Below are 12083 nucleotides of genomic sequence, written 5' to 3'. Positions count from 1 at the left end.
GGTGTGGGCCACCACACCCGGCTTAGAAAATAAAAAATTTTGAGACTGACATAGGGATTGTTATCATTCCCTTTCTCACTCCTGGGACAAAACTGGGACAAAACCAGCCAAGGAAGGTTTCAGAGGGAGGCCTTATCTTGGCTCATGGTTGTAGCTCACCGTGGTGGCGGGGAGTCACATTGCTCCCCCGTTAAGAAACAGGGATGGATGCTGTTTCTCCTTTTCACTCAGGCTGGGGCCCCAGCTCATGGGATGGTGCCGCCCCATTCAAGGTGGGCCCGCCCATCTCAGTTAACCCTGTCTAGACACTGCTTCACTGGGCCTAGGTCCTGTCAAGATGGGCCATCACAGGCATGGGGGTGCAGGGACCCGCACTCCCTCTTGCCCAGCGTCAGGCAGGATGGCACCTGGCCTGAGGCTCTGGCCTCTTGCAGGGCTGTCCCCCTCAGTGCAGTCGCTGTCCCTGTCCATCACACCTGCCCAGACGGCAGCCTGGAGGAAACAGATCTTCCAGCAGCTCACAGAGAGGACCAAGAGGGAGCTGGAGAGCTTCAGGCACTACGAGCAGGCCGTGGAGCAGGTGGGACCCAGTGGCTCTGCCACACCCTTTCTGTGCGTTTGTTTAGGGATAGGGGCTCACTGTGCCCCATGCTAGCCGGGAACTCATTCTGTATCCCAGGCTAATGTCACATCGGTCAATCACCTGCCTCAGCCTCCCGAGTGCTCGGGTCGCACCAGCTCCTGCTCATTTAGTGATTGCGTCTTCGCTGTACGCCAGCCCTGATGCGGGGTGTTAAGAGTAGACGTGCCCAGCAGTACTTCCAGGCCCCAAAGCAGATCCAAGGATAAGGAATCTAGTTGGTGGTTTATTCGTCTATCCTGGAGGACTTTTATTGGGGTCCCACCACCTTCAGGATGCCCTGTGGGCCTTGGAAACAAGCATCCTCAGAGGGCAGTGGACAGGGAGGAGAAGGCAAACCATGTCAACCTTGTCTGTCCCCTTCCAGGAACCTAGACTCCCACTTGTAGTATTTTGATGAATTGGGTCAGGATGTTGTTTTAGACAGTCACTGCCCTCCCCAAGGTCATCCTCCTTGGCATACTCCATACCTTCGGAGACAGAGACCCAACCTCTGATGGCCATAGTCAGACCAGGGAAAGAGAAATTAAATAGAACACAAGAAGCCTTGGCCTAGACTGACCCGGAAGCTTGTGGCCTGTGCACCTAGGCAGCCTGAGACTTTTATCGATAGCATTGACTTTTTCTCGGACTTTGGCCAGGTGTGACCTCTTCCTTAAGCCTCAGTTTCCCTATCCAGAATGTGGGCTAAGGATGTGGCCTCACGAAGCCTGATGAGACAGCTGTGTATCTGGCGCCACCTAGTGTCCATTTGTGGCACTGACATCTTTATTGGAAGCAAGAAGATGCTAGAAGGGTGAAGAACGGGGTGGGGGGTGGGGGGGTGCGGGCAGGACCAAGGGCTAGAATCGCTCTAAGGTTCTGGGAAAGAGCGGCCTGTAACCTCTGCCTGAACCTCTGTCCATGCCACAGTCGGTGTGGGTGAAGACCGGGTCCCTGCAGTGGTGGTGTGACTGGAAGCCCCACAAATGGGTGGACGTCCGTGTGGCCCTGGAGCAGTTCACAGGGCATGACGGGGCTCGAGACAGCATCCTCTTCATCTATTACATGATCCACGAGGAAAAGAAGGTACAGATGGGGAGCACTTGGCAGGGGAGGAGGACCATCAGGGACGGTTTCCCAGAGAGGGACATGGAGTAGGCTCTTGAGGTGCTCACTCCAGACCCTGTCCCCACTGGCAAAGCCCCATGTGGGCACGTGTGCAGCAGCCTGTGCTGTGGCCTTGCCAAACCAGCACCCTCTGACAGCAGCCGCTTGTTTTTTTTTAATCCAAATACTGCTGCACATTTTCCTAGTCCTTTTATTTTGAGACAGGGCCTTACTAAGTTAACTAGCCAGGCTTGGAACTCACCATGTAGCCCAGGGTGGCCTTGAACTCACCGTTCTTCAGCGTCACCCTCCCAGGTTCTGGGGTCACGTGTTTGAATCATCCTTGTCCGGACTTTGGCCTTTGAGATGAGGCTAGAAGGTTGGGGAGATGCATCCTAGTCTCCCACGTGCTGGGCAGTCGCATTTTTACAGGAGGGGCAGGCGGGAAGCAGGCTGTCTTTCAGCACCATGCCTGGTCTGCGCGGTGCTGGGAAGCATACTAGACAAGCACTCTAAGAACTCAGCCTCAGCCCAGAGCGTTTGTTCATCAGCACTGGCAACTGGGCCATGAGGCCCGAGAATGAGGTCTGGATGAGGGCCCTTGCCCAAGGAGACCCTCACCGTGCACCCTATCCCAACAGTACCTGCATGTGTTCCTAAATGAGGTGACTGTACTGGTCCCCGTGCTTAATGAAGCCAAGCACTCCTTTGCCCTCTACACCCCCGAGAGGACGAGACAGAGGTGGCCTGTGCGCCTGGCTGCCGCCACAGAGCAAGACATGAATGACTGGGTGAGTGACCAGGGTCCGAAAGGGCTTAGTGAGAACTGACCACCCAGGCCTCAGTCTGCCCGGCAGTGACCAGCTGTATACCCACGCCAGCTTGCCTTGCTCAGCCTGTCCTGCTGTGAGAGCCGGAAGGTCCACGGACGCCCGTCCCCACAGGCCATCTGGTCTGTCACCTGCAAGGGTGACATCTTTGTAAGCGAGCCCAGCCCAGACCTGGAAGCCCGTGAGCACCTGCTACCTTGCGACCAGATGTGAGTCACACATACACCCACCCCACCCAAGGCCCCATGTGTTTCTAGAAGGGGCGTCTCTAGTGGGACCTGAACTGACATACTGCAGCGTCTCACTGACCAGCCAGGAAAGTGGTTAGCCATTTTCCTGGACCCTGAGGCCCACTAGGCCTGTTCAAGGCTGGGCTTGGAGGTCGGTGGTGCCAACCAAGCAACTCTGGAGTAGACTTGGGTACTTGGAGTGTGGCGTAGCCTGGAGTACTGGGAGTGCGGTAAATGGGATCTAGTTCCACCCCGAGGGGCTTCCATGGCGAAAGCAGAGAAACCACATCTTCCTCACCAGGCTGAACCTGGCGGCCCAGTCCCTTCCCAGTTCTGAGACCCTGCAGTGTGGGCGCCCTGGAAGCAGAGAGGAGAGGGAGGAAGTCTTGGGATGAGGCAGGGAGAGGTTCTTGGGAAAGTGGGGACGGGTTCCCATTGCCTTTAGAGATGGGGGTCCTGGAGCAGGGGACTCTCTGTTGGGGCATTTAAAGCCATGGAGGGGTAGGTCACTGAGTATTTCAGTTGTTAGAGTGTTTACCTAGAATGTAGGAACCTTGGGTTCAATCCTCAGTAACCCGTAAACTGAGTGTGCTAGTCCCATGCGTGGAGGTGGGAACAAGAGGATGGTGAGTTCAAGGTTACCCTTGGCTGTGTAGAGTTTGAGGACAGCCTGGGATCTGAGAGGCATGAAATAGGAGGTTATGAAGGACTGGTAGGAGCAGGACTCGGGAGGAAGAGGATGGGTGAGGACCGCCAGGGAAGCTCTGGATTCCCTTATCAGTGACCACAGTCCTGCCCAGGAATCATAGACTCAAATGTCCCATGGGTAGCCAGCGCACTCACCACCTCCTGGTGGCAGAGGCAGAACCTACAGAAAACCAACCCATCTTCCTGCTTCGGAGGTGGCTGTCCCCAGGTAGCCTCCCTAGGATGGCCTCGAAGCCAGCTGGCCACACTGTTCCTCACACAGAGGATTAAATGGCACATTCCCTGCTCTCTGCCATGACATTTAAGCCTGGCTGCACCTAGCACATTGTGACCAACCCCGGCTCCATTCCCCAGCCCCAGGAGGGAGGCATTGTGGATTGGGCTACAGAGTCCTGTCCCATGGTCAGTATGGTTCAGGGGTGAGGGGGACAAGCTCTTAGGGACACCCGGCCTCTTGTGTGCCACTCTCAAACAGGAGCCAAGTGGGCTGTCTGTTGTCCTGGTGTGGAGGTCTCAGTCTTGTAGAATTTAGCTAAGTGAGGTCTGTTGGATAGCTGATTGAAGGGCTTTTATCACCCCTGCAGGTTCTGGCGGCAGATGGGAGGCCACTTGCGGATTATAGAGGCCAACAGCCGAGGTGTGGTGTGGGGCATTGGCTATGACCACACAGCCTGGGTATACACTGGCGGCTATGGCGGAGGTTGCTTCCAAGGTGAGGGTGACCCTGAGCACCTGAGGCTGGCAAGATTAGTTCCCAAAACCTTCTGGGCATAACCTCCCCTAATCCCATCTGGCTACCCTTCCCAGTGCCCAGGGCCACTGTCCCAGTATCGACACTTAAACAGCTGGCTGAAAGGTAACCTTCACCACTGCCAGCCTCCACAGAAGGCAGTCCCAGCCCAGTCCACAGATGGCACTTGAGAACCCAGAGAATAGGCCTAGCCTCCAAGATGTCCTCTGGGACTCCACCAACACAGCAGAGGAACTCGAAGTTTCTAGAACAACAGCTGCCAAGGTCCTCTAATATGTTCAGCACCTCATTTCATAAATGAAATCATATAGTACTTTGGGGTAACCCCAGAACCCATGTTCCCTGATTGTGCCAAATTCCAAAATCTTTAGGGAAAGTGAGTTGTCCCCACCACAGGGATCCCCAAGTTTAGGGTGGAAAGTAGAGACAAAAGCAAGCTCTAAGATATATCCTATGCCACAGCCCCGATACCCCACGGTGGGGAAGCAGCTGACAATGGGGAACTGTGGCTCACCAAGACCACAGGAACCTACTACTTCACAGGCCAAAGAATTTCCCTGACCTCGAGGCAGGAATGACTTTGGTCTCTGTTCTGCCTTTGAGAACATCCAGACTCACAGAGGTCCTCTGTGTGGTCAAGGTAGCTTTGCTGATAGGCGAGCTGGGCTAATAGCTGAGCACTAGACAGTAAGACAACAGGGCAGCGGGGTCTCTGAGAACGGAGGGGCCTGGTGTGCTGTCTCCTGACTTCGCTTCCAGCACTCGGGAAGCAGAAGCCAGCAGATCTCTGTGTGTTTGAGGTCTGTCTGGGACATAAAGTGAGACCCTGTTGCAGATCTCTCCCGTGGAAACAATGCAGTTCCAAAGGAATTATGGACTCACAGGAGACAGAAACCCAAGCAAGGCTGGTCCCTTTGAGATCAAATAACCTGTCACAGCCTCCCTGGCTCTGATCTGTCCTCCCTACCTGTTTCAGACAGAAAGGTCAAGTCCCTGGCTGCAGCCTCAGGGTCCTGGCTATTGGCCTGGGTCCCAGTAGCCTCTTCTCTCCTCTTCTCCAGGCCTGGCCAGCAGCACCAGCAACATTTATACACAGTCAGATGTGAAGAGTGTCTACATCTATGAGAACCAGCGTTGGAACCCTGTCACCGGCTATACCAGCAGGTGGGTGCATGGATGCTTGGTGACGGTGCTGTCTGGCCCAGGTCACAGACCTGACAAAAGCTGGACAGCAGTGTTCAGCATAGCCTGAACTGGGGTCAAGACCTCCAGCCCGGAAGTAACTAGATGGCGTGTCTTTTTAGGTGTGTGTGCAAGTGTGAGCATGTGTGTGAACGTCCCAGCTTTTCTCTCTCTAAGATTTATTTTATTTTCATTTATTTATTTATTCATTCACTCATTTTTGTTTTTTTTTTGTTTGTTTGTTTGTTTTGTTTTTGAGGCAGAGTTTCTCTGTGTGATAGCTATGGCTGTCCTGGAACTTGCTCTGTAGACCAGGCTGGCCTCTAACTACAGAGATCCGCCTGCCTCTGCCTCCCAAGGGCTGGGATTAAAGGCGTGCGCCACCACCTGGCTCATTTTATTTTTGTGCATACACAAGTTTGTGAACATGAGTGTAGGTGTCCACAGAGGCCAGAAGAATGCTGGATCCCCTCCAGCTGTTGTGAACCTCCTAATGAGGGTGCTGGGAAACAAGCTCGGGTCCTCGGTGAGGGCAGTACAAGCTCTTGATCCCTGCGCCATTTCAGCCCCCAGCCAACTTCTTATATGGGTTCTGAAGGTTGAAATTGAGTCCTCATGCTTGCAAGCATAGTCTTTTACCAACTGCACTGTTTGCCCAGACTCTTCCCTATAAACTGAGTTCTTAATTGGTCTAGATAATAAGAAGCCGGAGTCAGACATAGGGAAATGCTGAGAGATCACTGGAGAAGGACTAAGCCACAGCACACCTTACCTCCTAAGAGTCTGTACAGAGAAGAGAGTGATTTCCTGTTTCTCTCTGCTTATATCCTGTTTCTGTCCAGCTACATCACTTTCTGTCTGTCTGTACAGACCTCCAGACCCCTATGATTATCTAGTGGCAAACTCCATTCTCTGACCCCCAGACAGGGTTTATTTGTGCAAGAAGGATATCACCATACTTTCCCTTCTTCTTAAACTTTATTCTTAGACCCTGTCTCTATAGAAATATGGCCTAGTGGTGAAAAGCGCATACTGCTCTTGCCAAAGACCTGAGTTTGTTCACCCACATCAGCTGCTAACATGACCTCCTATGACTCCAGATCTAGGGGATCTGATGCTCTCTTCTGGCCTTTGCAGGCACTCACACACAGACATATACAAATACACATATGTAACTTTTGTTTGGTTTTCTTTCAAGACAGGGTTTCTCTGTGTAGCCCTGGCTGTCCTGGAACTCACTCTGTAGACCAGGCTGCCCTTGAACTCACAGAGCTCCACCTGCCTCTATGTCCCAAGTGCTGGGATTAAAGGCACACACCACTATACCTGACTAGGAATAGATTTCTTAAAATTTAAAACTAAAATATAAATAAAGGCCATAGAGCTGTTAATCTCCCCTGCCCAAGCCTGGGTAATCTAAGCAAGGTGGCAAGATCAATCATCCCCGGCCAGGGCTACACAAAGAAGCCCCATCTCAAACAGACAAAAAAGATTAGCTGTCATGGTTACTGGGCGAGAGACGCAACCTCCTGTGGGGTTGGGGCACAGCAATTAAGGCCATAGCATAAGGGAAAGAGAGCAGACTCCCAGACCATGGCTTCAATAGATGGCTTAGTTGTTATGGCCCAGGCACTGTGGTGACACGAGGTGATTTCAGTTGGTCTCCCAGCCCTGGGGCAATTCTGCTTTTGCCCGTTTTCCCTGGTGTGTGAGTGAATCTAGAGGTTCAGGCAGTTCTGCCACATCCCCAGCAGGGATGAGGTATACACCCATGACTTTGAGTGTCTGGGTGCGGTGACCTATTCTGAGTCCTCTGTCTTCACCCTGCATCTGCCATCCCGCTGCAGGGGGCTGCCCACTGACCGGTACATGTGGAGTGATGCTACGGGACTGCAGGAGTGCACCAAGGCGGGCACAAAGCCACCCTCCCTGCAGTGGACCTGGGTGAGTCCTGCCTCCCCTGTGTGTAATGTGTGCGGTCCGCCAGCCCTGGCCCTCCTGTCGCCCAGGGTTCTGCTCGCCTGTGGGTATTGAGGGAGGGGGTCTCCCATTCACACTGACTCGCTCTCTCCCAGGTCTCTGACTGGTATGTGGACTTCAGTGTCCCCGGAGGCACCGACCAGGAAGGATGGCAGTACGCCAGTGACTTCCCTGCGTGAGCATCTCTCTGTGCTCTGAGCTTCTGGGGCTGGCACCCTCTACCCCAGCCCGGCTGAGTAGCAGAACCTACCCCAATGTTATCTCAGAGGCTTCAGGGTTGGGGTGGGAAGGACTCTAGGGAGCTCTGCCTATACCCTACATACAAAGTTGGGACTGGTGGCTCATACTGTATCAGGAGCCTCTGAAGCTGGATCAGGCCCGTCACAGTGAAGATGTCCAGTCAGAAGAATGAGCAAGAAGGACCTAAGGCAGGGCCCCAGCTGGATGGCTTCTGAGCAGACTTGGGTGACAGTTCAGGTCATTCCCCTCGGGTGGCAGTGAGGCCTCTTAACCAGACCAAAGGCTCCCATTCCCCAAGCATGCTCTGATAGTGCTGGGGAGGGGACAGACCCAGCCCAACCTCCTGGACAGCTGCTGCCATGCCCAGGCCTCAGGGGACCCCTGAAAGCTACATTTCAGCCCTGATCACATTGAGGCAGCTAGGAGAACTATACGTGGCCACAGCTACTCCTCTGCTTATGTGACCTAACGCTGGGAAAAGAGTGTGTACAGTGTCACTTTCTAGAAAGTTCTGTGAAGTGATCTTGATTGCACCATTTCTTCCTCTTGTAGCTCTTACCATGGGTACAAAACCATGAAGGATTTTGTCAGGAGAAGGTGCTGGGCCAGGTGAGAGACAGAACTGCAGGGTAGTGGGTTCAGTCACCCCCCTTCCAATTCTTCCTCTATGACCAGGGAAGGGGACGCTGGTTTCTCTTGAGCCAGATCTGCTGGCCTCTGACAAAAGTCCCCAGGAAAGAAGCAGAGACCGAGGGAGGGAAGCCAGAGTCAAAGTAAATGTCAACCCAGGAAATGCCTGCGGGCTCCTAGTGCTCTGCTTTCTGAAGTTTGTTCTGAAAAAAAAATAAGAGAAATGTCACTGGCTGGGCTCGCCCATAGGTTGGAGGGTGAGCTGGGGGAAGGGCAGAGAACAGATAGGAGTCCATCATTGCCACCCATTGGGTGCTCTGCCCATCCCCCAAGCCCAGGAGTCTGTGACTAACCCCTATCCCAGGCAGGGGCGTCCAGCTCAGCTTCTGCATGCTGGGCCGTGCTTGTGTTCCGCAGCAGGTAGTGATGAGTGGTGACATGCCCTGGGGCTTGCTGTCACGGCTGGTGCCTGGACTCAGGCTCATATTTCCCCCGAACAGAAAATGCAAGCTGGTGACCAGTGGGCCATGGCTAGAGGTGGCCCCTATTGCTCTCAGCGATGTGTCCATCATCCCAGAGAGTGCAGATGCGGATGGACGAGGACACCACATTGCGCTGTGGGCTGTCAGTGACAAGGGGGATGTCCTGTGCCGTCTGGGTGTATCTGAACTCAACCCCGCGGTGAGCACCAACCTCCTGGCCTTCAGGGTTGTCCCTGTTTTTTGTAGCATCTTCTGAATATCAGGATTCTTCCTTGAGAGGCACCTAACCTCAGGTTTCCCCAGACCTGCCCAGAATGGGTCCAGAGGGTGAGAGAATGTCATATGTAATCCAAACGAGGCAGGTAGTACGTACCAAGGATGAGGTTGGCATGGAGACTTGCCATCTGTCCAGGAACTGGGAGTGGGGTGGGGGTGGGGGGGCAGGGCCCAGGTGACACGGTGGCTCCTTAGAACCCTTGATGAAGTGCACAGGCTGCACTTCTTCCCTTTGAGAGGCCTGAGTCCAGGGGCTCAACAGTAGGCCAAGGTAGACTGCAGTTAGGGCTAGGTTAGAGCACCCTGGACACCCTCCATGTCCCGGGCAGGCTTAGGTGCGTTATACCCCCTTTGAGTCTCTGCCCCAGAGAAGAAGGCCAGATGGTCCCATTGGCCCCTGAGCAGTCTCCCTCGCCCTTCCGTCTCCAGGGTTCCTCTTGGCTTCACGTTGGCACTGACCAGCCTTTCGCCTCTGTCTCCATCGGCACCTGCTATCAGGTGTGGGCTGTGGCCAGGGATGGTTCCGCATTCTACCGGGGCTCCGTCTCGCCCTCCCAGCCAGCTGGTAAGTGGCACCCACCCCTACCTCTAGCCCTACTCTGGTGCAGCATGGGAAGGAGGTTTCCCTTTAAGATGGTGGGTCAGTCTCTTACTCAATTCAGAGGGCTTCCGCTGGAGCAGGCTCAGCGGTGAGTTGGGCTCCTCCCTCAGAGGCCACCTCATCCACACTGGGACAGCCTGGGACAGCATCCCTGATGAGGGCTCCTCAGCTGTGGGCTCACTCTTGTTATCTGAGGGCGTGAGCCCTGCTGGCCTTTTCTTTGCTGGGTTTTGAGGGGGTTGAAGGGCAGCCAGAGTCCGTCTCCCAACTGTGTACCAGGCTAGGCACCTTCAAGTCGCATGGATGAGGTGGGCTTGACAACAGAACCCAGGACGGACCCCAAAGGACTCTGGGCAAACCTGGGGTATTGGGTGGCTAGCAGAGCCTGAGGTGGTCTGACATGACCCTCAGCGTATACACTGTGCCCAGCCACACGTTGTTCAGCTGGGGCTGAAGGCTGGCTTCAAGGGCTCAGCCTTGTGATCTTTGGAGCATTGGACAGGCCTGGGTTTGGGCTCCCAGGTGTGGGGTTTCCCGATAACCTCCTGAGGCATTTTTTCCCATCACAGGTGACTGCTGGTACCACATCCCATCTCCTCCCAAACAGAAGCTGACACAGGTGTCTGTGGGCCAGACATCAGTATATGCCTTGGATGAAAATGGCAAGTTATTTCTGAGTCTGCATGGTCAGTGGTGAGGATAGGGTCCCATGGATACCCCAGTATGATCGTGACCAGGCCACAAGTAGGCTGGGTTGTCATCCCTTCTCAAAGCACCCTTTTGAAGTCTCCAGACCTTTCTGCATTGTTTCCTAGGGACAGGGAACTTTAGCTGTTAATGTCACCTGGCTGCATTGTAGTTAACACAGAGACAGGGTACGGGAGCTCAGGCCAGTGTTGACCCTCAGGAGCCATGCAGGCAGGACCTGGATCAAGACAGTACAGCAAAGCCCCTAGGAGTCCTACATGAGGCCAGAAATGTCAGCTCAGAGCCAGCCTTAGTCTCTTCCCCAACTTACTCAGTTTATGACACTAGCCCCGGATGCATCTAGAACATCACCTAGGAGCACCTGGTGTGGGACACAGGAGCCCCATAGGTAGCACCGGACCATTTCTGATCCCCTTGTCACCTCAGACAGGACCCTGGCCCATTCTTCTCAAGACTTTACTGATTGTATTGATGAGAGGGTAGGAAAAGCAGAATCAAGACTTGGAGCCATGGCAGCACAGGCCTGTCTACGATTCTAGCACTTGGGAGACAGAGGCAGGAGGATCAGAAGTTCAGGCCATCCTCAGTAAGTTCAAGGCAACCCTGGAACACATGAGACCCTGTCTCAGAACTTGAAGGCAGGTATGGTAGAGTGTGTCTTATGACCTCTGTTGTCCTGGAAAGACTGTGTCAGAAGGATCAGTTTGAGGATGTCCTGAGCTACATAGTGAGATCCCATCTCCAAAAACCTGGAGAAAACACACAGCTCAGTTGATAGAGCACCTACCTCTGACACAGAAATCCCCGAGTTCAATCCCCGGCACCACCTGCACTGGGTGTGGCTCGTGCATCGGTGATCTCAATACTGGGAGATGGAGGCAGCAGGATCAGGAGTTCAAAGCCAGCCTGGGCTATATGAGACTGAAAAAGAAAACAAAAACAGTCTTGGAGTCCAAGGTGTTGCATCCAGATCCGGTTTTCTTTTTATTTGCTTAAAACATTCTTTGTCCTCGGCTTCTCCCTCAGTAGAGAGGCTGAGGCTATCAGCCCCAAGAAGCACAATGAGACGATTATGAAGCCTAGAACACAGAGAGACAGGGCTGGCTGTGGCCCAGGCTCCTGGCTGTGGGTCATCAAGAGCCCTTGGATGTGAAGGATTGGAGGGGGAGCTGGAAGATGACCCCACAGCATGCCAAGAGGAACCAAAGGGCTTTGCTGATGACCTTGGTTGTTTGTCTGTCCAGGGAACCTGTGGTATCGAGCAGGGATCACCCCCAGCTACCCACAAGGCTCCAGCTGGGAGCACGTATCCAACAATGTGCGCAAGGTGTCTGTGGGGCCGCTGGACCAGGTGAGGGGGGAGGGGAGGGCAGGTTATTGGCAGTGGGGATGAGGGTCTCCTCTCTGCTCTCTGCTCTCTGCTCTCTCTCTCTCTCTCTCTCTCTCTCTCTCTCTCTCTCTCTCTCTCTTTCTCTCTCTCACACACACACACACACACACACACACACACACACACACACACCCAGCTGCCCCTCTGCAGCTGGGCCAGGAACTCCAACAAAGTTCTGTTCCAGGTCTGGGTAATTGCCAACAAAGTCCAGGGAAGTCATGGCCTGAGCCGGGGGACAGTGTGTCATCGTATGGGTGTCCAACCTCGGGAGCCCAAAGGGCAGGGCTGGGACTATGGCATTGGAGTAAGTGCACTGCCAATCTGGGATGATTTCATGACACCGTGT

The 12083-nt window shown here is 54.1% G+C and overlaps 1 protein-coding gene across 3 annotated transcripts in view; it reads left to right on the top strand.

Annotated features, from left to right (window-relative positions):
- Tecpr1 (tectonin beta-propeller repeat containing 1) overlaps positions 1–12083 on the top strand; it is a 28662-nt gene that overhangs the window by 14802 nt on the left and 1777 nt on the right. For all 3 annotated transcript variants that reach the window (XM_013120470.3, XM_005079929.4, XM_021232967.2), the window contains 14 exons: positions 435–580; positions 1553–1708; positions 2371–2520; positions 2611–2768; positions 4082–4209; positions 5310–5412; positions 7278–7374; positions 7506–7585; positions 8203–8259; positions 8781–8961; positions 9468–9603; positions 10209–10301; positions 11592–11698; positions 11922–12041. In XM_013120470.3, the coding sequence (XP_012975924.1) occupies positions 435–580; positions 1553–1708; positions 2371–2520; positions 2611–2768; positions 4082–4209; positions 5310–5412; positions 7278–7374; positions 7506–7585; positions 8203–8259; positions 8781–8961; positions 9468–9603; positions 10209–10301; positions 11592–11698; positions 11922–12041 (1712 nt within the window). The remainder of the gene's footprint in view (positions 1–434; positions 581–1552; positions 1709–2370; positions 2521–2610; positions 2769–4081; positions 4210–5309; positions 5413–7277; positions 7375–7505; positions 7586–8202; positions 8260–8780; positions 8962–9467; positions 9604–10208; positions 10302–11591; positions 11699–11921; positions 12042–12083) is intronic.

This window comes from Mesocricetus auratus, unplaced genomic scaffold (assembly GCF_017639785.1).
Source record: "Mesocricetus auratus isolate SY011 unplaced genomic scaffold, BCM_Maur_2.0 Super-Scaffold_100008, whole genome shotgun sequence".
NCBI lineage: Eukaryota > Metazoa > Chordata > Mammalia > Rodentia > Cricetidae > Mesocricetus > Mesocricetus auratus.
Note: the sequence above shows the minus strand (reverse complement) of the source record. Positions and strands in the feature narration are given on the sequence as shown.